The 26598-nt window shown below is 56.5% G+C and overlaps 1 protein-coding gene across 4 annotated transcripts in view; it reads right to left on the reverse strand.

Annotated features, from left to right (window-relative positions):
- Positions 1-3560: 3560 nt before the first annotated feature.
- The window catches only part of HOMER3 (homer scaffold protein 3), a 42797-nt gene continuing 19759 nt past the window's right edge, over positions 3561-26598 (reverse strand). The window contains exons 1-10 of one of the 4 annotated variants that reach the window (XM_090027223.1): positions 23783-24530; positions 15236-15380; positions 14276-14432; positions 13526-13657; positions 13152-13259; positions 9678-9799; positions 9029-9185; positions 7721-7831; positions 6564-6644; positions 3566-5451 (exon numbers count right to left, since the gene is read on the reverse strand). In XM_090027223.1, the coding sequence (XP_089883349.1) occupies positions 5263-5451; positions 6564-6644; positions 7721-7831; positions 9029-9185; positions 9678-9799; positions 13152-13259; positions 13526-13657; positions 14276-14432; positions 15236-15249 (1071 nt within the window). In that variant the 5' untranslated portion in view covers positions 15250-15380; positions 23783-24530 and the 3' untranslated portion in view covers positions 3566-5262. Of the gene's footprint in view, positions 5452-6563; positions 6645-7720; positions 7832-9028; positions 9186-9677; positions 9800-13151; positions 13260-13525; positions 13658-14275; positions 14433-15235; positions 15381-16572; positions 16695-23376; positions 23396-23782; positions 24531-26598 lie in introns of those variants that run through there. The other 3 variants (XM_090027225.1, XM_090027224.1, XM_090027226.1) reach the window with 3 other exon arrangements.

A 26598-nucleotide genomic window follows, 5' to 3' on the forward strand; every position in this document is an offset into this window, starting at 1 on the left:
TGCAAGCCCTGCGCTGCTGCAGAGCGTGAGGCCACGGCACAGAGGGGGCATGGCCCTGCAGCACGTGGGCACGGTGCTGGAAGCTGGGATGGGGCTGCACGGTCGTGCCCCCCAGTACGACAGCTGTGGGCCCGTCGTGGCTGCCCCTGCCCCTAGAGGCTCAGCGCTGGTTCCTGGACCTTTCTTTAGTCCCATCCCCGGGCACTCATTGTCTTGCCCCTGTCCTCATCCCCGGCTCTGCCTAGTTCTGTAGAGCAGGGAGCAAAGGGAAGTTGGAGGCGGGAGTGGGTTTGGGGGCCCTGTGGCCTAAGCTGGGACAGCAAGGCCTTAGCTGGCGCCTGGTCCCTCCGGAGCAGGCGGTGCAAGGGCCAGGGGAACTCCTGCGCTCGGCTGCAAGGAGGGCAGGTGCCTGCACTAAGCCCATCCGAGAGAACCTGGCAGGACCCAGGTTTCATCTTACTGAGGCAACGGAGCCAGGTGGAGCTTTGTTCCTGCTCCAGCTCACATGGGCCTCTGTCCTGAAAGAGCCCCTTCCTGCTGCCCAGTGGTGGCTGACTCTGGCGGCAGGGTCCTCGGCTGCCCCGAGACTGAGTTCTGCAGGGAGTCCCTGGGGGCCGGCTCGCTGCTCCGTGCCTGGCCATGCCCACACCATCCCCTTGCAAGGTGCAAGCGGGGCTGGCTCCAAATTGGACCCGTCTCTCTGGTGCCACCTGTCCTGCCCTGCGTGCCATGTGGCCGGGCCAGCCAGTAGATGGCAGCTCTGGCGTGCTTTGGCAGCCGTGCCGCGGGCTCCTGCAGGCCCTGGTGGGGAGGAAGCGCAGCCCAGGGTATCTGCTGGGGCAGCCAGTTCCTTCCTCCTAAGCACTGTCAAACCAGAGGGGCAGAGCACCCCCAGCAGCTCCGTCGCTCCCTGGTGCAGTCCACCTGCCTGGACAGCCCCTTGCAGCAGCACCTTCAGCACCGGTGCTCCGGCCTTGCAGGTCACCCCTAGACGTGTGCGGGCTTGGCATGGCTGCACCTGCCCCTTGAGCCCAGCCGGCGGGACTCATCCTGGTGCCCCAAGAGGCATCCCAGGTGATGAGGCTGCTGCTCTGGCCTTCTCCCCTTTCATGTTGAGTCCCCGCTGTGGCTTAGGCCCTTTCCCCTGTCCGCAGTGATTCATGGGCCTGGCTCGTCCCTGGCTCTGTCTCTTAGAGTACTTCTTTTCCCTCCTGGTGCTGCAGCAAAGTAGCCGCTCATGGTGATGGTGCCAAAAGCAGCCTTTGCTTTCCTCATCCATCGATATCCCCAGCAGCCTGGCCCCAGTGGGTTTAATTAACAGCAGCAAGGAGTGATGTCCTTGCTGCCTCCTGCTTTTATTGCATCCTCTTGGCCTGGTGGGAAGCAAAGGGCTGCAGGGACTGGGGTCCAAGCTCCTTTCCCTTCCATTTGAGGGGCTGCATCCCCTGAGCCTGCTCCTTTCCAGTGTGGCTCTGCTTGCTGGCTTTGTGTTGAAAGGGCATCGTGGCGCTGTGAGGGTGCAGCAGGGACAGGCCAGATGCTGAGGAATAGGCCCTGTGCAAAGCTCCGGGTCCCCCGGCTCACGTTCTTCCCTTGCACTGGCTTCTCCTTGCCTTCGCAGAACCTAACGAGACTGCTAATTACCAGCAATTCTGGGAGCAGGGGGCTGAGCTTTGCTGGCGCCCGGTGTTTTATCATGTGGATACGTGAACGTCTCCACCATCCGCGTGTAATTGCGTCTCTGCCGCCTGCAGAAATGGCTGTCCATGTGGGGTGGGGGCAGGGCCAGGAGGTTTACACTGGCTGCACGCTCGCTCGAGCCATGGAGTGTAAACAGACCATCGCAGCACTAAAAATAACCGTGTCCTGCGAGCGGCTGAGCAGCTGAGCTCCTGGGGCTGGCACGGGAGCCTCCACGGGGCCCATCACCTGTTTTCCATTATTGATGCTGCTCGATTACAGATTTGCCCTGGCACTGTTCACCTAACACCCTGCCTGCCCCCACTCAGCTCAGGCCCCGGATTGAGCAGGAGCTGCTGGTGCAGGCCCCAAATGGAGCAACTGCGTGATTTGGCCTCGGTGGCGGGGCCATGAGCTGGTCCCTGGTGTTGAGGGGCTGCCCTGAGCTTCCTTGTGAGCCTCCCTGTCCCTCCCCATTTTGGCTGCCATGCGCTTCCAGCATCTCCCCAGAGAAGTTCCCAGTCTCTGTGCTTTGGGGTCTGAGTCCCAGGGGAATCCACAGGGGCTGGGCCTGACCACTGCTGGGGAATGAATCCCAGCCTGACCTGGCCTCGAAGACACTGTTGCTCTGCCACTTCCCTGGGCCCATCCTCTCCCCTCCCCGCCCCTGTGACCAGCCAGAGGACTCGCCTGAGCATCAGTTTTGGGCAGTCAGTGGAGGTCCCTGTACTGGCAGACGCTGCCTTCTTCTGCACTTTGACAGTAGCTGTGACTGGGAGAAAGGAGCAAAAATAAAAACCAGGGGATGGGGTGAGGGCCCTTGGGCACAGGAGCCAGGACAGGGTGCTGGCAGAGAGCAGTGGGTGCTGTGCAAGACCCTGCTGTGCCTCTGCAATGTTTGCTGCTCCACTGGGGCAGAACAGGGGGAGCCAGTGCCCTGCCACTGGGCAGCTGCCCATTGTGCTCCTGAGTGTGGGGTTGGGGCCAGCATGGAAGCTGGTGTTGGTGGAGTCAGCGCCAGTTTGGAAGAGAGGCACCTCCCGGGACCATCCGGCGCACAGATCCTGTCCTTGGGCAGGAGCCTTCTGGCCCTGGCCCTGGCCCTACCGCAGCTGAGTCAGCTGCTCGTGACTCAGTGGAGCAGGGACGAGGCTCGGCTACTTCCTTCCAGAGGCTGCAAGGCCGGAAAACAGCGGTGGAGGCCAATGGAAGCTCGGAGACGGAAAGGTCCTGGCTGATGCCTGGATCTGCACAAGCAGCTTGTGCATGGGAAGCTGGGGCTCTGGTCCACGCTGTGCACCCCATGAGGCAGGGGCTGGGGTGTGCTGCTGCTAGCTCTGCTTGCTGCGCTGTAATTAGTTAGAGCCACCGGCTTCCTGATGGGAGTGGCAGCATGGCCTGGGCTGGAAATTGCAGTGGAAAAGGCTTGGCACAGAGGCAGAGCTGAGTGCTACCTGCTAGGGATGAGTGTGCAAGTGAGTGTGCAGGTGTGTGGGGAGGGCATGCAGAGCCCAGCAGGGAATCGGGTGGAGTCATGTCATGGCCTCACCTGAGCTCCATGCTGGGGCTTGTGCCTGCTCTGTTCCTCCCTGGAGCCAGTCCTGCTGGGATCTGCACCAGCTCAGCTCCAGACTTCCCTGTGTTTCCCTTGGGAGCTGCCTGCCCCGATGACCTGACTCAGCTAGGGTGCGACCCAGCTGCTGCAGTCAGCTCCGATCAATTGGAAAGGCTGGAGGTGCCAGCCATGCGGTGGGTGTGGTGAGATGGGGAGCTCTGAGGACCCTGAACACATCAGCAACCAGCGTCCTCCAGGAGTTCGTAGCTGACAAAACATGCAAGCCCCCTGCTGACCCCACGCCCCACAAAGAGAGCCGGAGAGAAGGCAGCTTTCCTGGAGCTGAGCTCTATTTCCGAAGGGGAGGGAAGGGAGTTCCCGAAGCACTGGCAGGGGGTGGTACGTGTGCCCTGTGACTCTCCGTCCCTGTGCTGGCTTGTCCCCTGCCAATTCCCCTGTAGCAAATGGGAGCAATGACAGGCTCGTACCCACAACCTCGGTGGTTTCCCACCTAGATGCACCGTGGATCCTGCCCCTACTGCAGCTCTGAGGTCCTGGAGGGTATGGGCCCAACTCCCCTCACTCACGTGGGTGCAGGCCAAGGCAGAGGCTCTTCCAGAGCCCAGGGCAGCTCCACCATGCTCGGACTTGTTCCTTGGGCCTGATCCTTCCTGCCTGTCAGCTTGGTGCTGACGTTCCCTCTCCTGGCGCAAATGGGAGGAGGGCCAGGCCTGCAGAGTCACGCTGCTCTCAGCACAGGCGATTTGGCCTCTACTGCTTGCTAGCACTCTAGGAAGACTCTTCACCCCTTCTGCAGGCCCCCAGAAACCTTCATCGCTACCACTTCTGTCTACACTCGATCTACGCAGCAAAGAGAAAAGTAATAAACAAACCCAGTGACCACCCCCCACCCCATCCTGGGAGGCTGCCAGCCCCCTACATCGACACTGCTTGGGCAGCAGCACAAGACTAAGCATGCTACTAGGAGACTACAGGGTCTTCCAGCTGTGGAAGGTGGCACGGGGCTCCCCAAGCTCCTTCGGGCCCCATCAGAGCCCAGTGCCTGGACAATGTCCCTGAGCACTTGCACTTCCCCAGCATCCCACAGCCCAGCTGCATCTGCCCGGTGGGGAGACCACCGGTGTCCTGTCCAGGCTGCAGCATTGATGGACATGGGGCTGCTCTTCCCCACACATGAGAGCAATTATGATTTGCTCCATTTAATTCAAATAATCACAGCCCTCAGAGGCCTGGCGAGATGCCAGCCTGGCAATTTGGCAGGCATCCCCTGGGGATATCCCATGTCTCAAACCCCCCACCCCCTACCCAACCCTCCTTGTAGTATGGCCACTGCTCTCATCTTCAAAAAGCAGCTTTAAAAAGTAAGAATAAAACCCCGTGGCCTTAAAATTCAGCTACAGAGGTGAAGCCTGCAGCTCCTCACCCCTCTGGAGGATGATCCTGAGCAGCGGTGTAGGGATGGGGATGGGGCCAGGCCACAACCCTTCCATGCTCCCAGGCCCTGGTGCGCACAGATAGTGAACCAAAGTGATCAGATCCTGTTGAAACGTGTGGCAGGGTGGGGAAAGGGAGGACCTGCTGCTGCCCACAGTAAGATAAGCCATCTCCTCCCTGGGCAGCAGAGGCCGAGCAGCTCGTTCTACAAGAGGCAAGTGTTTTCCTACAAAAACTACTGAGAGCTGCAAAGGCAGCTCCATGGCTAGAAAAGGGGCTGTAAAAATGTAGGCAGTGCGGGAGCCAGGAAGGCCGGGGCAGCTGAGTCACTGAGCCACACAGGGAGGGCCAGGCTGTGCCGGGAGCCAGAGGAGCCTGGATGTCCCTTAGGGCTGGTCTTGTGTGGAAGCACTGGCCGCAGTGCTCTGTGTGCAGCAAGTGGCTCAAGCCAGTTTTGGCTCCGGGCAGCGGTGGCTTGTGGATAGGCCCTGCCTGGCTCCAGCTCTGTGCCCCTGACGGCAGTCTGATGGCCCCATCGGGGACCCTGCCTTCCCCACGGGCCTCCTGGCTGCTCAGTTGCTCTCCAGGAGCTTGGCCAGTCCCTGCCGGATCTCACTGAGCTCAAATATCTTGACGTCCATGAGCTCGGCTGCCTTGGTGACCTCACTCTGCATCTTCTCCCTCTCAGCCAGGGTCTCGGCCAGCGTCTGCTCAGAGAGGTGCAGGCGTCGCTCCAGCTCTGCGTTCCGGGCCTCCAGCTCCTGGAGGGGGAGGCAAGGGCCTGGTCAATGGAAGGGCAGCGACGTGGCCCCGCTGAGGTGCCCCCAGGGGCCTGCAGCCACCGCCTTCCCCCTGCCTTGTGCTGCGGCACTGGAGCATGTGCCCTGTCCCACAGCCACCCGTGCCTTCCGGCACTGGCATGTGCGTACACACCCCAGGCAGCCCACTGCCAGCCCTGCAACCCATCTACCAGCCTCTGCAAGCCCAGCAGGAAACTCTGTGCTTCAAGGGGCTGAGCTCTTGGAGCAGCCCGGGCCGCTCCATGCTGCTCCTGCCCATGCCCTGTCTCCTGGTGTTTCAGTTCTGGAGACACCGAGTGTTAGGAAAAGTCCTTTTCCCTCTGAAACCAGGCTCATGTGCCCTGTGCAGAGCCCCAGCCCCATGGGCAGAGATGGACGCAGGCAGCCTCTGAAGCACAAATGGACAGAGCACGAGTGTTTCCATCTGCATCCTTGCCCGCAGGCAGAGAGCAGCTTGCATCCATCCTCCTTGCCCGTCCTTCCTCACTGGCTGGCTGAGCTCTGCTCCTCATGGGGCAGCTGGCAAGAGACTCTGAGGCTCCCCTTCCCACAGGCTGAACATGTCCTCTGCCCAGGCCAGCCCCGCCGAGGAGCTGAGCCTTGGCCTCCCAAGGGGTGGAGGGATCCAGGGCACTCTTCTCCCTGGTCCCTGGACAGGGCAGGCTGCGGTGCAGGGCAGGTGCACAACGGTATGTATGACTGCATCTTTGGGGGCATCTCAGTCCTGCTCCAGAGCCCCCCCAAAGTGCCAGGGGTTGGTCCCCAGCCACCAGCAGCCCCCAGTAATACACAGGACAGGACAAAATCCTGTGATGGGCATCTAGGGACCGCCTCACTGGCCACCTCCACAGAAACCGGAGGTCTGTGGTGAGGAGGGCCCTGAAAGCCCAGGAGAATGAGAAGTGGTGGGACTCTTCAAGCTGCACCCTCCCACTGCTGGAGAACAAGGGGCCGGGCAGGATGGTGGAGCTGGGCAACCCTGCATCTCTGCCCACCCCAGGCAAAGGGAGACTGATCCCTCTAGGCTGAAATGGCCTCCTAGGTTGGGTCTCTCCAGGGGGCACCCCTATTACCTGCAGCTTCTGCAGCATCTCCTCGCGCTCCCCCTCGGCCTCCCACCGGCTGCACTTCTGGCTCTTCAGCATCTGAATTTCCTAAACCACAAAGAAGAAATGAACACTGAACACATCAAACCACAGAGCCACTCCCACCCCCACACAAGGTCAGCAGGGACTCCTCCCTCCACTGCCCTTTCTTCCTGCTCTCTATGGGGAAGTGCCAGCTCTTCCCTGCATCCGGGAAGGGCCTGAGGTCACAGGAGCTCTCCCTGACATTGCTTTGGAAGGGAACTGCTGTGGAGTGAAGTGCACACACCGACCCCCACAGCACGTGTCCCCCACACCCCATGCTGGGATCCTCCACCCAGCCTCTGCCAGGACACAGCCTGGATGTAAGAACATGCAATGAGCAAATACTGGACTCTACACTCCCCGCCCCCAGCCCCTGTAATTAAAGTGCTCCTTTAAATCATTAATTTAAACATTGTGAAAGTGATAGGCAATAACAGAGCTAGAGGCTAAACGCAGCCACTGCTCAGAGCGGGTTGGGGGGCATGGCCAGGCTGTCCGGCAGGAGGCGGGAAGTGGACGATAGGCAGACCCCTACCCATAGTCTTCAGTCTGGGACCCTCAGGGCTTATGCTCATTGGGCTTAGCCTTGCTCTTGGAGCCAGGGGACCCTGTGAGCCTCCCCAGTGCTGATCTGTGCATTGCCCCATGCCTTGCAACCCCAGGAGCCAGGCATTTCCTGGACAGAGCCTGGTATAGCAGCCTCCTACTGCAATGGAAACAAAGGCTGCAGGGCTGAGACACCAGCCTGGGGGACCAGGGCAGGACCTAGCTGATGGGCTGGGAATCAGCCACGTCAGTGAAGGTTGAGGGCTGACACCCTGTATCACCTGGCAGGGCCTTCTCTTATCCAGGGCATTGTCCAGGCATGAACACAGAGCTTCCCACTCCCTTGCACTGGCAATGGAAAGGCCCTGCACCGATAGAGGTGTGGCTGTGACAACATGAGCCAGGGGCTCTGGAGGCCACTGCAGGGCACAAGGCAGGTGGGTGCAGCGGCGACAGCCTGAGATGCACGGGCATCCGTGACGACCGACCCTCCAGGTTTGCCCCTGCATGTGGGGGGCCCAGCTGCTGTGCTGTGTCTGCTCTGGGGCAGTTACCTCGTCCTTTGACTTGATCAGCAGCTCCAGCTCCTCCAGCGTCTGGCTTAGGTCCTCCTTGTTGCTCTCGTTGGAGGAATCCTGAGCTCCCTGCAACTCCAGCTCAGCCACCTGCGTAGACACACACGTGGGATGGGGGATCAGGTCCTGAGCACCTTGTCCAGCCCCTAACAACTTCCCCACTATCTCCTCCCAGCAGCTCGCTGGCACTTCCTCAGCCCACCTGCAGCAACTCAGCCTCAGCTTCCCAGCACTGCAAACCCTGGAGAGCACAAAGGCAAGACCACAGCCAGTGGGTCTTGCTGAGTTAGCCCTGAATGGGGCACATCACATCCTGTCTGCAAACCACTGGAGCCATCTCCAGCAGCCTCAGCCTTCCAGACCCTCTGTGAAAGCCAGTGGAGGAAATTCAGGCAGAACTTGGCCCACGGCCCCTCTGCTTTTGAAACCTGCTGCATGGAGGCTTAAATTATTCATTGGGAGAGGATTCATTTTGAACAGCTCTGCCAATGGCCACACCAGCTGCATCCAGGCCTCAGGGCGGTGCTGACATGGTTGGGCTGGAAACCACACTCCATTGCACGTGGACAGGAGCCAGCATGGGTCATCACAGGCCCAGACCAAGGTAGCTGGGGCCCCTTCCCACCCCAGCCCCCACAGTCTCCTTCTCAGGCCCTTTGTGAACCCCTCCTGGCCACGTGACTCTCACGGCCGCAGCAGCCCCCTCAGCTGACGGCCAGCGCCCAAGCCACAAGATCCCATTCTTTCAGCTGGACAAGAGCCTGTTTGTCTGGCACCGCTGCTGCGGCTCCCACCCGTGCTGACTTCAGCCCACTGAGAGGCTTGTGTCTTGCCTGCCACCAGGCCAGACGGCTGCCCTGGCACAGCATCCAGCAATGAATGCAAAGGGAAAGCCTTAAGTAGCAGAGATGGGAGAGATGCAAGAATGCGCCAGCTTTGTGCTCCCCCTCCCCACAGTTGTGAGGCTCTGCTTTACCAGCCTGCCTGCATATGAGGAGAGGAGCTGGACCAGCCACCTCCCTAGCAACTAATGAGAGCCCCATCTCTCTGAGGGGGAGAAGGGGAGCCTAATGAGCCTTCACTCCAGGGCCAGCACCCCGATGCCTCAATCGGTTTCTGCATCAGCTGCCTTCCTGCGAGTCCCACATGATCCCCCAGACCTGCAGCCCTGTCCCCCATGGATACCTGCGTGAATGCAGGGGACTCCATAGCCCAGAGTCTGGGCCCACATGGGCTTGAGACTAGGTGTCCCCAACCCTGCTCCCTCCAGGGCCCCACTGTGCTCACCCGCTGCCGCAGCGTCTCCGTCTCCTCCTGGTACGCAGCCAGCTGCTTCTTCCACTGGTCCACACTGGCATTGGCCTCGTGCAGAGCAGCCACCAGCTTGTTGTTGTTGTCCTGGAGGGTGAAGAACTCAGCCTCCCACTGGACCTCACTCACTGAGCTGTGGGACGGGACGGAGAATGAGGGACAGAGGGCCCTGCTTGCATGGGGGTCTCAACCCTGAGGGCCTCTGTCCCTGCTGGGCAGGTCACCAAGGAGCCAATGCCCGAGTTACCATGCACTGATCAGAGCCAGCCCTGGCTGGGACCCCACTCCCACAGCCCCCCTGTGCTGTATGTGGACGTCTGTGCCCTCATGACCATTGAGGAGGGGGTCTAGACATGGTGACCAGGACATCCTGGTGGGCCCTGGACTGCCACTCAGGCTGGGAAATCTTCAAGTGGGGTCCTTGCTCCCTGCACAGGGGCAGAGGTGGCTGCGGGAGCCAGGAAGGGTAGCTGGAAGGATTGGGTGCCACTGCTGCTCCAGACAGGTGCAGAGTCAGAGCCAGGGGTCCCTGGGAAGCAATGCGTGTGCCTCCATTGCTCCAAGCCCACTTGAGCCACCAGGCTGGGACCCTGGGGGAAAAGCCCCCATCAGAGCTGCAGCTCACCCCTCGGAGAGCATCTTCTTCAGCCGCTCCTTCTCTGTCGTCATCTCGACGTCGGCACTCTGGCTCCGAAACAGCTTCTCCTCTCCTGGCCCATTGGAGCTGATGATGGGGCTCGGCAACACCTGTGGGGGAAGGTCCCAGCATGTCAGGTAGGTCTGGGCCAGGACATCCAGCACCTCCTATGGGCCAGATCGCTGGGAGGTCTGGGGGGTGGGGGACTCCGAGGTGGGGACCCTGGGGTCGACCCTGGGGTGCTGGGTTCATCTCTTGGGTGGGGAAGGAGGGGAAAGGAGCCTCTTTAACCATGACCATGCCCTCCTGTGTGGCACAGACAGGGCCTGAATGGAGAGATCTCTCCCCACTCTGGGCAGGCTGCCCTGCTGTTGGCTTCAAGGGAGACCGGAGGTGAAACTCAGGGAATCTCCATGGTTGGGGGATTGTGGGGAGAGATTCTCTGCAGGGTCTGAGTGGGACAGGGGACACCTCCTTCCCACTGTGGCTGCTTGCTTCCTTGAGAGCAGGATTGGTGCTGAGATCTGAAATGCTGGGGTTGGCATATTGGACAGGCCAGAGATGTGTTGGGACAGAGAGGAGCCATGCAGAGTGGGGGAAGGATGGGGACAGCCAGGCAGATGGACGCTTGTTTTCCAGTTGGCGAGATCCCTCCCTCCCGTTCAGCAGCTCCGCGAGCCCAGCTGTGACAGCAATCCTAGCGCGCAGGGTCTGAGCCATGCCCCGGGCTCTGTGCCTGCCACACTCATCTTCAGAGCAACGTTACTGCAGGGCCCTCCCTTTTCATTTGCATTTCTTCAAGGCAATGGATTCCTTGGCCCCAACCTCCACCCCCTTCCGTGAATGCCAAAGATGTCACGGCCCGTAACTGGAGCCCCAAGGCCAGGTACGGGGTGCCAAGGCATGGACCAGCGAGGTGCTCCAGAAGTGCAAGGCTGGCAGTCCCATTGTGGTGGCCCCTTCAATGTCCAGAACACCTGGGTTCCTGTTCCCACTCTCTGGGCTAGGAGGCGAGCCCCATGCGATGAGGAGGGGGCCCCTCAAGCCAGGAAAGGCAGGATGATGGGGTATTGTGATGCATACCGCAAGTGCACCAAACCCCAGTGGGGCACAGCCCCTACCCAAGGAGCACACACTGCTCTGCGGCATTGGATCACAGCAACACGTATCAAGATACCCTCCCTGGCTGCAATCTGGACAGAGCACGATGGAGCAACAATGAACGTACCATGGCCACAGATATGTTCTGTAGCACGCAGCACCCCGCTTCCTCCCATCAGCTGCTCCCAGCAGGGAAGGGACTTGGTGCAAAGGTCTGCAAAGACCCCCCTGGGTGCCAGGCTCCAGACCTCAAGGTGGGAACCGGCAGCCTTTTCCTGCAGGGCCACGAGACCAGTGGAGCACCAGCCACCTGATCTGTGTGACTTTCTGGGATAAGGACAGCCACCTGTCTTCAGAATCTGCTGATGCCTAAAAATAGAGGAGGCCGGGCTCCGGGCTGTGCTGGAGCCACCGGCTCTGCGGAAACCCCAGTAGGAAGGTAAAAGGGCAACCTGCAGCATACACCCCACCTCTCCCACAGCATGACTCACCACCCACTTCGTAGACGGGGGCACTGAGGCAGAAAAAGGGTGTGGGAGGGAGGGAGCTCTGCACCTGGGGAAATGGGCAGACTCATCCCTGGGTTCAGGTGCTGAGCATTAGGAGCCCTGATTTGACTGGGGGGTGTGGGGGGGTGGAGAGGCTGAAGAGGATGTGCTGGGCTGATGGGTGCAAGTGGGAGGAGAGACCCCAGCTTCCCACAGTGTGAAGCCAGAGGAGGCCAAGGCTGAAGGGGAGGCAGAGAATCGGGGAGGCCTGGCATGATTCCAGGAGACTGAGCTGCTCTGTGCTCGCCCACAAACAGCAATGTTATCAATTATTTAAGAACGAGGCTCGGGTGTGAAGTGCTGCTAGTGTATGACCCAGGCAAGATGGGCAAAGAGGGAGCACTTGTGTGTGTGTGCGCGCACGTGCAGGCTGGCGGTGGGTGTCAGATGGAGTGTGTGTATGCAAGCCAGTCGGGGAGCGTGTGTGTGCGCGTGTTGTGTGCATGCAACAAGCAAAGCAGTGGGTGCTGGCTGGCGCTGGGCTGTCTGGATGGCGGTCTGCATCTATACAAGCTGGCGGGGGGTTGCTAGGACAGCGCAGCAACTCCTGGAGCAGCCTCTCCAGCTGAGAAGTGCTCTTAAGGCCCTTCACAGCTCACGAAAACTCCTTAGTGGCCCCCCAGCTGAAATAACTGCTCACCCGTCTTAACCACAGCTGTGTTAACCCCCTGCATGCTGGTACGTGGAGGCCCATTCTGCCCCAGTACCCGGCCTCCACTCCACTCAGTGCGCCAGTAGCTCAGGTGAGGTGGACTCTGGAGCACCCATTGCAGCCGGTCACCGATTGCTCTCCCGGGCACAATCGCTGACCACAGATTTGTTCTGCTGCAGCGGATGCTGGCGCAGCCTGCCTCCGCTGCCCACGCTCCGCTCCCTTCCCTGCTCCCCAAGCCTTCGGATGGGGCAGGCAGAGTCAAGGGGAGCCAAGCTGGACAGATTGTTCCCTTTGCTCCGCCATGCCGGGCTCTGCGTGCCTGGAAATGCCACCGCCTCCTCCTCCCCCTCTTCCTGCAGGCCAAGGTACTGTTTGCACTCCCTCCTCCTCCTCCTCGGCTGCTGCTCCATCTGTACTCAGCCGGGGGAACGCAGTGTCCTCCAGCCTCCGGCTCCCCTCCTGTTGCCAGGAGATGGGGGAGATGCACAGCCACCTCTGTCCCTATGCTGAGTGCAGAGGCGACTTCCATGCTCCATGACCTGGGATGCTCAAACTCCCCATAATAACCCTGGGCAACCCCCTCCTGGGTGCCAGCCACTGCAGAAGGGCAATGCTGTGCCCATCTCTTTGGCTGGCAGATGGGCTGTGAAACAGCCTGAGCTGGGACCTCTCCAGGGACAGCCCGCTCTGCAGAAGAAAGCCTCGCACCCAGCAGGGATGAACCAGGACCAGAGGCATGCCAATCTGGGCTCTGCCATGGCCATGGAGAGACAGAAGGCAGTGCACCTCTTCTCCAGAGCTTCCCGTGGGAGAGTTAGTTTATCCAGCAGTCGGTGCTCATCACTGTCCCCCCTTCAGGTGCTGGCAGAAGGCTGGAGGCACATGGCCCTTCAGCCCAGCTTCCCCTGGACCAGGTACGGGCTGCTGCATCCCCTGTTTGGCCCATGACCATGAACAACTTGAAAGGAACATGATCTCTCTTGCATGACCAGGCAGAGCTGGAAACCAATGGTTCTTCTGCTAGCTGAGCCCCCTCCCTCCTGGCCAAAAACCCTTGGGGTGCCTGGAAGGAGGGGCTCCAACCTGCACACACAAGTGCTGTCACAGGATGATGGTGTAGCACCTGCTCCCCTGCACCTGCTGGGGCCCGTCAGGTACCTGGTGAGAAGTGATGTTCAGGGCAGGATTGGTCAGCTCCGTCTTATCCTGTGACTTCTCCCTCGCCAAACGGGCGGCTTCCTTCACCTCCTGGAACTTCTCTGCGAACTGGCGTGTGGAATTTGGAGCAAAAGGGAGAAAGTCACTGTACTGTCACATTTAAGCAGGTAGAAAATACCGCTCCCCTCCTTTCTCTGCCCCCCTGGCACTCCAACAGCCCAGTGTTTTCCTTCCTCTTATAGCTATGCACCATCCCAGAGCCCTTTCCCCCAAGCTGACACTGCTTTGGGATCTCTGGAGGCTTCAGGGGTGCTGCGTTCCCTTCCCCTAGCACCCCCAGGTGGGTCAGCTTGCCACCAGCATCCTGATGTTACCTGGGAGAGATGCTGCTCTGAAGCGAAGCCCAGCCCATACACTGTGTTGGCCCGGCTGTCTGCCCATTGTCCAAACTTCTGGGAGGTCTTTGTGAAGGTCATGTTGGGGGTGATGGTGCTGTTGATGATGGCCTGCAAGTGGGGGGAAAGGATTCAGTCTAGTCTGTGGGATGGGCTTCATTTTCTGCTGTGTGGCAGTGTTGGCTGGCTCAGAGGGCTCATTCCCATTGTTAACTCACCCACCCCTAGGATCTCCCAAGCTTGCCATGAAGCACGAAGGGTTTTACCTGTTGCACTTCAGCTCTAGTTAGCAGTGACCAAAAGCCATTCTGATGTGAGGAACCCCATGACAAGAAGGCATCTCATACCCAGAGCCTGTGCTAGCATCTTGTACCCAGTGCTACCCTGCAACTAGGTCCAGTGGGCCCCCGTCACTGACTGAAAGGCCCAGGACTAGTGGGGCTGTGGAGGCTGACCAGGCTGAGAGTGCCCACAGAGGTCTCCCCAGCAAGGGATGAGGGCTCGCCGGTGGAAGCTCGCACCATGCAGGCTCTGGGCAGAGAGGCCATCAATGTCCTGGCTGCCGCTTCCTGGCACTAAGATCTCAAGTGCACATAAACACTCTGGGTGGCAGCATGGGTGGTATCGCACCCCACTTCCCACCAGCCAGGGATCTGAGCGCAGCAGGAGGTGTGAAATGACTGCCGAGCCCTTGCTCTGGCTAGCAAATGGCCTGGGCCAGCTCCTCACCTTGGTGCCGCCCACACTGATGATGCGGTAGACGTTGCGTGTGGCATCGTAGAAGTAGGAGACGGTCAGGGCGTGCTTGCTGGCCGGGATCCAGTTCCGTTTGGTGGCCGGGTCAATCTGGAATACGTGGGCCCTGGTGCTGAAAATGGGCTGCTCCCTGCAAGGGATGTCAGTAGAGCTGTCAGGGCAGGGGCTGCTGTGCGGCGTCTGCAGAGCGACATGGCATCTGCACCCCCTTCTGCTGAGCGGGTGGCATCTCTGCTACCTCCACCTAGCCTGTAAAGTGCTGAGTGACTCGAGCCCTGTGGGAGGCAGGGAGGAATCTTTCCCTGATACAAGTGCCTGGGTGCAGCAGGGCTGAGAGACTTTACCTGGCTTTGCTTTGAAACCTCAAACTCTTGCCACTGCTGCAGCCATGCGCCGGGGGTGTGTGAAATCTCATTACAATGCAACCTAGGCCCCAAGGCAGGAGAGACCCCTGTTCCAGCTGCAGCCTGGCAGGGTGTGCATCCCTGGGATCTGGAGACTTGTGTTTCTGCTCCAACTTAAGGCCACCTACCCTTTGGTTACTGAGGGCTGAGCCTGGCACCCTGAGGAGATCATCCCCATGGCTCAAGAGGACGCTACTCCCTGCTGCAGCTTTTGCACCCAACATGTAGATGACTTAGCCGGCTTGTACAGAGGCCTTCTCTGATAATCCTGGAGTCCCGGCCGGCTCCTTCCAAAGGCAGTTTGGACAGTTTGCTCACTGCAGATTTATTTTCATAACGAAACTCAAAGGTCACTGGGCTCTACTCCTACATGGTGCACTTTGTACATGGCTGCCCAACGGGGCTAGGAGCCCCAACCCTATCTCCCCACTTGGACACACAACTTCCACCGGCAGCAAGAAATGACTGCTCTTGCACCTGAAGCCCCAAGTTCAGGGTGGGGTCAAAGAACAGAGAGGGGGGACATTACCTAGCTGTTGACATTGATTAGCAGTGGTTAGACAGACTGTTAGGCAGCGAAGGTAGCATGCGTCTCGCCTCCAGCAGCTTCCTTCTCAGGGCTCCTAGCGGGGCTGAGGCTCCCTTTCAGTTTGGCTTCCACAGGGATTCATTTCCTAGCAATGGAAGAGTGAGCTGTTATTGATCACAGGAGGCACAGAGGGAGCATTCAGCCGGGCAGTGCTTAGAAGCCTTGTCTGGTCCCTCCCTCATAGCCCGTCACTTGCAGGTTCCTCCTCGGACAAGATGCCTTGCTCACCCGTGGAGGGAGGAGGGAAGCTCTACAACTGGGGGCAACATGGGCATTAGGCCCAGACTGGTTTTATATAGTGAAGGACTCTGCCCACAGAGCTTTTTCCCTGGTGACTCCAGTTCCACATGCCTGAGCACAGCAAAGGGCGCAGAATGGATCCCCTGGGGCGCCTGTGCTCTCATGTGCTGCAGTATGGTGCCTGATCATTTCTAACAGGAGTAGCTCCCTCTTGCCCCCTTAGCAGCTTTGTGTCCCCGGCCCATCAGTGCGAACTGGATTCCAAGCGTACTACAGTGAAAGTGGTCTGCTGGTTTGAATCAGTGCTGGCCCAGGCCCACCTGCTCCTTCCTCAGCCCCAGGTGCTGCGAATGCTGTCCCTGCACCCAGCTGCCTTCCAGCATCGCTGCTCCAGAATTAACACCCTAGGTTGTTCCCTGAAGCCTCCCAACTTCATGCTAAGGAGGAAGCCTCTGTCCCCCCAGGGGCAGTAAAGGTCACAAAGTCCTACAAACTGGAATTTCTTTACTATTCGTTCCATCCAGGAAGAGCACAGACCAACTGCAGATGCTTCCTCAGCCTGACAAAGGGTATTTGCACCTGAAAGCCTGCAAGGAAGAATTTTTCCAACTATTTGAGTTGATCTAATAAAAGATATCAGACTTACTCAATGAACCTTGTCTGCCTATGTCCTTAGACCAAAACAGCTACAACCCACGCCCCTACAAACAGGATGGGCATCAATGACGCCTGCTGTTCCTCATTCAGCTCAGTTTGACTGTGCATTTACGTGCTACAGGGGGAGGTGATCTCGAAGCTCATGCTCTTGGCCCCAGCCCTATGCTCCAAGACCCTGCTGGGACCAAAGCTGCAGAGAGCTGCATGCCTGTCAGGAAGAGAGATGCTTCAGCAATTCTGTCCCTCTGCAGGCCCCTTATGTAGCGATGGTGCAACAGAAAAGGGGGCATTTTCCTCTTCCTAGCAAAAGAGCAGCTAAAGGACTGAAATGTTTGAGGCTGGTGCCTGGTGCAGGAGACCTGCTCCCAGCTTTCACTTACTTGTCTGACAAGCTCAGAAGCCAGAGCACAGAAGCATGAGCCTTGTCAAGGATGGATCAGAGGAACACAGCAGCAAGACAAAGGACAGAGAGAGAAAGGAGGCAGCATCTCCAGAAAAGAAACTGAAAGGGAGAGGAGGCAAAAGAGGAATAGTAACTGAAAACACGTTGCTGGGAGATACCAGCTTTGGGAGGCCTTGGTGATACAGCCCCAGACTCTGAAAACTCAGACTCCGTGGCTTGCAAGGTGTAACCGGTGCATGGGCTCACCTCACCCTGTCTAGTCACTCATCAAGCTCTTTGGCCAGCAGATCATCAGCGCAGCAGATATGCCACAGTCGAAGAGCAAGATGGGGGTTGGAGGCCAGGACTGAGGGGGACAGCCAGGACTGGAAGAGAACAGGCACCGCGTGTCAGAGCAGAGCACGGGACTGGCATAGGTTGCCCAGCACCTGCCTGCTGTCTGTTTGCCTCTGGCTCTCACTCCCAGGAACACTACTCGCTCCCTTGGTAAAATAGGCTCACATGCCTGGGACTGGAGCTGTCAGGTTTTCTCCCTCTCTCAGCAGCCCCCTCCCTCTTCTCCCGTCTAAGCGTTTGAAGTGCGTGCATCCGGATGCTCCACACATTGATAAATGCTGACAATTCCTTTCTGGCTCCCAGCCGGGGCTCCCTGTGACAAGACCGGCGCGGCAGTGGAAAGGGCACGTGTAAATAAATCCCACTCACACCCCCCATGGCTGATTCCCTGCTAATAATTAAGAAAAGGGAAGCAAATGAGTGAAAGGACAAAGATCTGGCTCAGACAGAGACATGATCAGCAAGTGCTTGATGGCAGCTGGAAAGGATTCAGCTCTCGTCTCTGCTTGCATTCGTTCCCAGCCTGAGGGGGAAGGGCAGAGCTCTGCTACTACGTGCCCTGCTGCTGGTTCGGGATGACCTGCTGTCTGATGCCTGCGCTCTGCCACCATGGTGCTAGGGAATCCAGCTAGCTGCCCCCCGAGGGAGAGCAGCCCTGGTTCACAAGGGACATGGGTGATCCAGATCAGGGCGAAATCTTAACGGGCTCCTCCTCATCATGGCAGTAAGGCAGCTTCTCGCTGCTGCCTAAGGGCTGCCAGGCTTTTTGAGAGGGGAGGGGAGGGGAGGGGACTGGACAAGCAGATAGGAACTCAGCCTCGAGCAAGTCAGTGGTTTGAATTATGGTCAACCTGTCTAGCGGTCTCCTTTTGCTCCACTTAGTTCTTAAATGGCTTCTGTCACTGCCGTGTCTGCACCCATTTCCTGACAGACTGATCCTGCTGCCAGGATGGTAATATGCTGGTTCCCTTCGCTGACGGGCTTGGCAGAGGCCCCGAGAGCCAAGTGGGCCAGAGAGACCGAATGTCCTTCCAGCCAGGAACCCACATTGTAGCTGTATTGGTTTGGAGGAAAAGGCAATCAGAACTCATAGTAGAGATGATATCTTTTATGAGACCAACAAGATTTTTGCAAAAAAACCCCCAAAAAACTTTAATTGCTTTAATTTAATTTTCTAAAATAAAGATTTTTTTTTTTGCAAAAATCTTGTTGGTCTTATAAAAGATATCATCTCTTTTAGGAGTCCTGATTACCTCTTCCAGGCAGGACACACAGCGGGGCACTGCAGGGCAGTGCGACCTGGGTGGTGCCATCCCGGGAATAACCAGACAATATTTGTTTTCAAGACTGTCAGTTCAGCACCTTTCATCTGACCATGGGCAGATAAGGTGATGCAGCCTGAAAAGGGTTAAAAAGCCAGTACCTTCTTCTCTATCCCAAGGTGGAGGCAGGAGTGAGAACTGGCTCCCTGGTCTGCCTTGAGTTCCCTCCACCGTTTCCTTTGACAGACTCCTCTAGAGGCTCATTTTAAGCACCCGCTGGTGTCTTTTAAAATAACCCGATGTTGTCCACACTCAGAACACAACTGATGTGCCCTGATGCTGGGGAAAAGGGGAGGAACCATCTCCAAGCGTGGACCCCTCTGCCCCGTGCCTCCTTAGGGGACGAGCTGGACTGCTGAGCAGACAGATTGAATCCAAACCCAGCCAGAGCCCATGAGGTCTCAGCATCACTTGGAGCTCCCTTTCCGATCCTCCTGACCCAGGCATGCACCAAGGTATCTGCCAGGCATCTCTCTGAGCCGGCCCGGGGGACATCCATGAGAATGCACCTGCACAGGCGTGCTCCCATGGGTCAACAGACACATGCGCATCGCAGGGATACTGGTTCACTGGGCTCTGCTGAAGCAATGCTTGCGCAGACCACAAGAAGTATCCTCAAAGCCACTGCAGAGCTCAGCTCCTGAGTCCTCTCCTGACTCTCAGCCCCTCGCTCACCTCCGCCCAGTGAAGGGGTCACCTGAGCCAGCACCTGCAGCCTGGCCAGCTTCATGCCCAGCACACCTGCCTTCAAACCCTAGCTAAGGATCCCTCTCACTGGGGGATTTCACAGGGCACCTTCATCTGTGCTCACACGGCAGACCTGCCTTATAAGTGGGGAACCTGTGGTTCAAAGAGGGATGGGACTTGCTCACGGCCGCAGCAGTCATGGGACAGCTCAGCCTGGACGCTCTCCCCTGCTAGTCCACCCTGTCCTCAAGCAGGCGGTGCCGAATCCTGGAAAGAAAGGCTTCCCCATCTTCAAGAAGGAACCAAGCCAGACAGGGATGTCGTTTCAAAGGCTTGCTCAGCCACACGGCCCCCTCTCGTTGCCTTTCTCTCCGGTGCTTTGCAACCGGCTGGTTTCTCAGCTCCCTGTGCACACAGCAGGCTGCCCTGCCCCGCAGGTCCCTGGGGTGAGTGCTTTTCTATTCACTCTGGTGCTCCCCAGGGATGCTCTTGCTGTGAGTAGCAGCGCTCCAGGGAGTTCCTGCCTGACATGGGCAAATGCTCTCTTCAACTTTTTCCACAGCTGCTGTTCGAACCATGAGGACAACTGCTAAAATGCAGCCTCCTGACAGGACTCTGGAGCGTGGGGGAGGAAGCCACGCTCCTTACTGGTCTCTCCATCCCAACCAATGGGTCTCGGTGATGGGTGGGTTCGGAGAGGAGGGTGAAGGGAGCTGTTCCTGCTCCTCGTGTCTCTTAACAGCTGCTTGTGGCTTGGGCTTTGTCCCTGCTATTTCCGCTCCTTCCATTTTTCTTCCCTCCCTTTCCCTGGCTGTCGCATGCTCCAGAGGGAGCGTTCCTCATGGACGGTCTTTTGTTCTTTGCCATTGTTAAGCCCTGCCCTGTGATCTTGCAATGCCAGTTGGGGGCAAACTAATTCAGCTCATTGAAGTGCTCGGCGCGTCCTGCTCCCCCTCCCTGCTTGCCTTCGCTCGAAAGAAGCGTTCTTTTGATCTTTGCCTCGGCGGAGATCTTTCCGTCTGTCCCTGCCACAACAGACACAGATGCTTTGTGTCCTGTCGCACGTTCCTGAGTGTCGGGAAGAGACAGTGTCTGCCCAAGACAGAGCTATCTGCTAGGGATTCCTGACAGGTAGATTTGCTCTGGTGGGTCCCAGGGTGAGTTTTCCATCCAGGACCAGTGGCTCTTGATAGCATAGGGCATTAAGAATGAGGTCCTTTACCATGTCAACAGCAGAGGGAGGCAGCTGGGGGGGCTCTGACCTGCTTCTGCTGCACCATGCCCTCATTCCAGGATGCATCACCTACATTCACCTTCCCTGGTCCTTCTCCTTGGCGGCGGCAGAGGCCAAGTGGCAATCGATCCCCAACGACAGAACAATCTGCCCCTCTTGCCCGGGGTGCACCAGGGCAGGGCTCAATCCCATCAGTGCAGGGCTGGTGTACATGAGGAGCTTGTCCCAAGGGTACTGGCTTTGTCTGGATACATAGGTGGACTTTGCCATCTCCCCTGCCAGGCAGGCAGTATTTGCAGGAGGTTGGTGCAATGCTTGTAAGTTCCCCAAAACACGGGCCCCCAAAAAACCCACAACACACAAATCTTGTTGTAAGCTGAAGAGAATCAGATCAGCAGAATCATCTGCCCAGAAGAAACCTGGGTAGCCCTGCCGTGGATTTCTCCAGGACTCCCAGCAGGAGAGAGTGGGAGCGCAGCAAGGAGCTCCTCTGCATCGCAGCCTGCAGCAGCTAGATCTGGGCGGGGTGGCCTGGAAGACGTGCGAGCTCCAAAGGCAGAGGCAGCCGTCTGATAAACCCAGACCACTGGCCGCAGGGCGGTTCAACTTGGGTGTGCGAGACCAAAGGGTTCCCAGGGGTGCACATGGCTTCTGGTCAGGCTCCAGGCCTTTCAGAGATGGAGGGAAGCCACTGCGGAGACCTCGGTGGATGCCAGCCTGTGAAAGGCACGGTCACATTCTGCTCACATGGGATTGTGCAGGTGATCTGGAAAACATCTGCTTTTTGGGGCCGTTTCCATTTGTCACTCACTGACCCTTCTGTCTGTACGCCTTGCTGCTGGCTCCTGGGCAGTGCTCAGCGCAGCAGCTCCAAGGGCTGCAGAAAGGGCTGGGAGAGACCGTGCGCGAGAGAGAGCTGGCTCTTTCCTGGACCTCAGCCTGCTGCTGCGCTGAGTCAGCAGGGATGCGGTGCTGGAAGTGCCAGGGCCAGGGCTCTCCCTCCCGCCAGCGCACAGGACCAGGAGACGGTCCGCTGGGAAGGAGCATGGGTGCAAGACTGCGCCAGAGAGAGCATTCGACTGGGACGGAATGGTATTCTGGGATGGATCTGATGGAAAACCCAGAGTCTCCACGGCCTAGCAAACTGCAGTGGCAGGGAGCGTACGAACTAATCCTCCCCTCTCCTCCTTCCCTGGCGTACCCTTGGCTTCCTGGTGAGAGATTAACCTAGGAGAGCTTAGTACAATAGCAGCTCCCCCCCAGCCTATTTGCTGCTAAAGGGCACCAGGGGAATTGCACTCGTCGGATTAGTCGTGGGGGGTGGAATGAGAGTGCAAGCATGCAAGTGCAGACCCAGGGAAAGGAGGACCTGGGCTTTAAAGGCCCAGCACCGTTATGAAGCATTGCTTTTCTTGGAGACCTCTCGCCACCAGGCCTGCATCCCAGGTGACAAGGATGGCTCTGCTTCTGGGTGCGCAGCACGTGCCTGGAACAGTCCTCGTGCGGGGATGGCTGTCTCCACTGGCTCCCCTGGTGCCACACGCGGACTGAAGCCTTATCTGCACAGTGCTGGGAAGTCTTGAACACAGGGGAAGCAGAGTGCATTTAAGTAGTCCCTTGCCTAACCCAGAAAGCCAGAGTCTGGGCAGAGCTGCTGACAGCTCACCCTCGTCCCTCCAGTGCTGGGCTTCCTGTGCAGTCCTTCCAGTGCCCCCCTGTAATAACCATCTACGCGTACCCTGCTGTGCTCTGTGCACGTTTCTGCCTGCGTGCAATAATTTTAACCACAACGTCCTTAGCCCTTCCAGACATGGATGCCTGCTCAGTTCAGTGAGTGCAGCTCCATTGTCCTCTGTTGCCATTTTGGTCCTGCCCCTGAACAGCGTGGCCAGGGCTCCTGAAGTATGACCAGAAGCCTCTCCTCTCCAGTGCCCATCCTAGTTCTCCCTACAGCGGAGACTGCTGTGTTGTCTGCTAGGTGGAAGTGTGGACGAACGCTCACTGCAGGCACACCCGGGAGGTAAATGCATTTGCTCCCCTCATGAGCCAAGCAACATTTGCAGCTGGACTCTTCCAAAGGAGAAGAGCCAGCACTTTAAAACCTACTGTGCAACAGGGATACATTAGAGTCCAGGAACAGGCTGTTTGGGAAAGCCACCCAGAGATACCAGAATGAACATCAGGAGGACATACAATAGGCAAGATTTAAGAGTCACTGGTGAGGGGTAAGGACTGAATCCTTACTTCAAAATGAGCTTGCTTAAATCAACCGGTGGAAAATGATTCAAAAGGGGATGCTCTGTTACTGCCTTGGGAATCCAGAGAAATCTAATGTCTGCAGATGGCTGCTCAACATTTCCATGTGAACGATACACAAGCACAAAGGCATTTCAGTTCAGAAGGTCTATGCAACTAAAAACAGGGGATTTGGGATAGAAGCACCACCTCCACGGTAACAGCAGCGCTGCTGCTGCTGCTGCAACCCTGTAATTAGAGCGAGATCTAAGAAAATATCAGGATGACATCGAATCAACCTTTTCTGTGGGAACTGGCAGGCCTCTAAAGAAAACGCAGAGCTGCTGGGTGTAGTCATGATGACTCCAAGAAGGATTCATCTAATACACCTGGAAAATAAGGTGCCAGGCCCAACCTATGCACCTGAAACACCCTTCCTGGCAATCCTCAGGCTGAAGTTTTGGATTCAAGGAAGGATCACAAAGACACGGGGTAGTTTCAGATTTCGAGTGGGACCAGTGTAAGCCCCACAGGCTTCAGTGGATTTGCTCCAGATTCATACTGGTTTAACTGAGACCTGGTTCTGTGCCTCTGCCCCTTCTGCCACCCCCATCTATATTTCACTCTGTCCAGTAATTCTTCCTGGATTGCCTAAAACAAAAATCAGAAACTCAGCAAAAGAAACACAAGCCACTGAACTTGCCCTCTAGTATTGCACTGACAGCTTGGAGGAATGGCAGGACTCCTCCCGGCCCAACTTGTTTCTGAGTGGCCCAGAAGAGTTCATTACAAAGCAACTCGCTCAGAGCAACGTCAGGCTCTTAAAATTACACGGTTGGGGTTTATTACCAGCACATAAATTAAACACCAGGCTACAATCTCTTTTCCATGCCCGTGCCTTCTAGCCACTTAGGCACAACATATTTCACCCATGGAAGATTTTAGGGGGTCATAAACTTAAACTCACATTGGAGATTTCCAATCAGGCTCCTCACCCGCTCAGAAATGCAAGCAGTCCCAATTACTGAGCATCAAGATCACAAGGGAAAAATAAAACCTGTCCTTTTTAACTTGGGGAAGGTCACCAAGGGCTCTTCCTGATTCCCACTCTGGATCGCACGCAGGGCATGGACCCCAGGGCCCCTTCCCTGTATCCTGGTACCTGTCAAGAAGTTGCCGAGGTTTGCAGTTGTCTACTTTGTGAACCCTAAACTTTAGGGCTGCTTTGTACTCTTAAACTGGCATTTCTTTCTTTATGGCAACCTGACGCCCTCATCCCCTCGGCTCAGATATATCTTAAAAAACATGTTGGGTTATTTAAACTAGTACTAAAACAAAAGATACATGAGTAATAATCAAAATGCCTGGCTCACCCCATCTCCGCCTGGGTGTCAGCTTCTTTCTTCTTGGGCTTCTCTTTGGCCGCCTTAGCTCCTCTCCACGTTTGATTTATTTTTCCCTTCCTCTTTCTTTCTCTCTTTCTCCGGATCCGGATGCTCTTTAAATTTCCTCCGGAATTTCACTTTGAAATCCGCTAGTTTTGTTGCTTATTCAAAATGACCTATAATCCCAGAGGGCGTGGGGGAGGAGGCTGGGTGAGGTCCCAAACACCCTCCCGAGGTGGGGGTCTTCCCCACCGAGAGCGGCAGCCCAGGGGATCTTGGCCAAGAACTTTGGAGCACACTTTGCTGCTGAGATGTTGCAGCCTCCGGCAGGCAGTGTCCTCCTCTCTCCTGCTCGCAGGATCCCTTCCTCCCTTCAGCATGGGGAGGAGAGCAGCAGCAGCAGCAGCAGGATTATTCACTGCTTTTGCAATCTCTTTAAACAATGCTGCCCACTCCTTTCTACTCTAGGCGACTGATAAACCTTAGAAGTTTTTTCCACAGGCCAAAAAGTAAAGCTACCTCTTCAGTTTATCCCTCTTGATTGCGATTTCTTTGTTCTCTCTTTTTATCCGCTTCCTTCCTCTGCCAACTGCCCCATCTCGGTCACATTTCTCTTTTCTTTCTCCTCACTTTATTTCCAATGGGTTCCAACTGGCTCAGAGGCACCACCTGCCGGGCACAGTTCACATCTACACCCGCTGAAAAGCCAGGCTGCTAAATAAGATCAGCCCAGCTCCAAGATATCCCAACACACCTCCTTTCCCAGGGCTTCGCCCTTATATTGTAATCTCATACATACTACGGGTCTAAGCTTTGACCAAAGACATCTGAGCAGCTACTGCATGCTCCAATACAGCCTGCCCCTCCTACCCCAGGTATCTGAAATGTGCTAGCTAATACTTTAAAAAAACACCACGTCCTTTTTATTCCAGTCTAGGGAGTGGTTTCCCTCACCTCCCTCCATGGGCCAAATTCTCCATTCCTTTGTATTCTGGGTGGACGTTTACACCTGTGCAAAGCGAGGCTGAGATGCTATTACATTTTTAAGGGATTGGGGGAAGGGAAGTTTCTGGGAAGCAGAGAGAGAAAACACTTGAGGAATGGGGTGGGAAATCAGCTGAATGTGACCTGCCAATGTGACACAATGTCAATCCTTGGATGTACAAACAGGGACATATGGACAGACTATATTTCCCCTGTATTTGGCACTGCAGCAACCACTTTCTGGAATGATGCATCTAGCTCTGGTGCATACAGTTCATGAAGACAAGGTTCCTTGGATAAATCCAATAGACCTTATCTGCCTATGTCCTGAGACCAACACGGCTACCACCTACACCCCCCTGAAACATGGAAGATACAGTTCAAAAAGGAAGTTCAAAAATTGCAGAGGGTTCAGGGAAGGATGATTTAAAAAATTGGAAACTGTGCCTGCCCAGTAAAAGATTATAAGAATTCTAAGAACTCAATCTGCTCCTAAAGTTGCAAGTCTTTAGACTTGATCACAGCCCATAAACCTGGACAGGTTTAGGTTAGAAATGAGGTGCAGCACTTTAGCAGTGAGAGTTATTAACCAACTGAACTGCGCATCTAGGGATGGTGGAGACTTCATCCCTGGGAGATGTTGAATCAAGGTCAGGTGTCTTAGTAAAGGATATGTTCTAGTTCAAAGAAGAATTAATTCCAAGAAGGCCTGTGTTACACAGCTGGCTTTTAAATCTGTGACCTGGGGTCTTTTGCACCTACTCTGCACAGATATAAATAACAGAACTGAAAATGGAGACTGGAGAACTGGTCCCATGGCAAAAATGTATAAATCAAGGGACGGTTGGGCGGACAGCTAGATAGACATATTCGACTCTAGGGATAGAGATAGGCAGCCCAAAATAAGCACTAGGGATGGAAATAGATTAGATGGTATTAAAGAAAACATATGTTCCTGCACCTAATAGGTACTTTAGGAGTACCAGCAAATATCTCATGATTGTGTTAATTCTCACTTGTTGTACAGCCACAACAGGCCAGCTCCTCCCCTGCTGTAAATCCATTGACTCCACCAGCCTAACACTGGGAATGAATTTGGCCCCAAATAGTTTGATGCCTTTGTCCTCAGTTTGTGGATGCCACGCAGCTTCCATGAGCTGCACCAGTGTGAAATGCAGCCAGGTGAAATGGGCAGCACTTTATACTCACTTGTCACTGATAGAAGTGACTATGGCCAGCGCAGGATAAGAGAATTGGGGCCTTTAGGTCTGTTTCCCAGACATCAATATAAGATACCATATTGAATCAGATAATGGGACGAAATCATCCCCTTGAGTGGGAAAATACCTATGAAACTACATCCGCACTTTAAAGGAGGTGCCACTACATTTGAAGCAGTGATTGCTGCCTGACCTCGGGGATCACTTTGGGGGCTGAAATTTCAACTGCACCTACCCTGGCTCACCTGGGTGTTCAATTCTACAGCTGTCCCCTCCTCCTCACCCTGCTGTCTTGCTACTAGGAGACCTCTCTATCTACCTAAAGAGTGTCTAGAGCACCTCCCTCTCAGGTGTTTACAAGCTAAATACAGGTAAAGTCTCAATTCTGCCTCTCAGCAAGGCATCACAATGGAGTTGACTCTTCACACTGACCCTGCCGCACCTGCAGCCTAACCTGCAGAGAAAAGAAGGCAGGAAACAGGACTTGCTGTTGCTCTTCTACTGGGCTTTCTGCATTATCTCCAGCAGGCTGCCAGTGGGGTTTCTGCATAAAGCAGCTGCTCTCTGGTACCATTTTCCTTCTGTTCCAACCCAGCCTCC

The sequence above is a fragment of the Crocodylus siamensis genome, chromosome 14, assembly GCF_052110815.1.
Source record: "Crocodylus siamensis isolate JL-2025a chromosome 14, ASM5211081v1, whole genome shotgun sequence".
Taxonomy (NCBI): domain Eukaryota; kingdom Metazoa; phylum Chordata; order Crocodylia; family Crocodylidae; genus Crocodylus; species Crocodylus siamensis.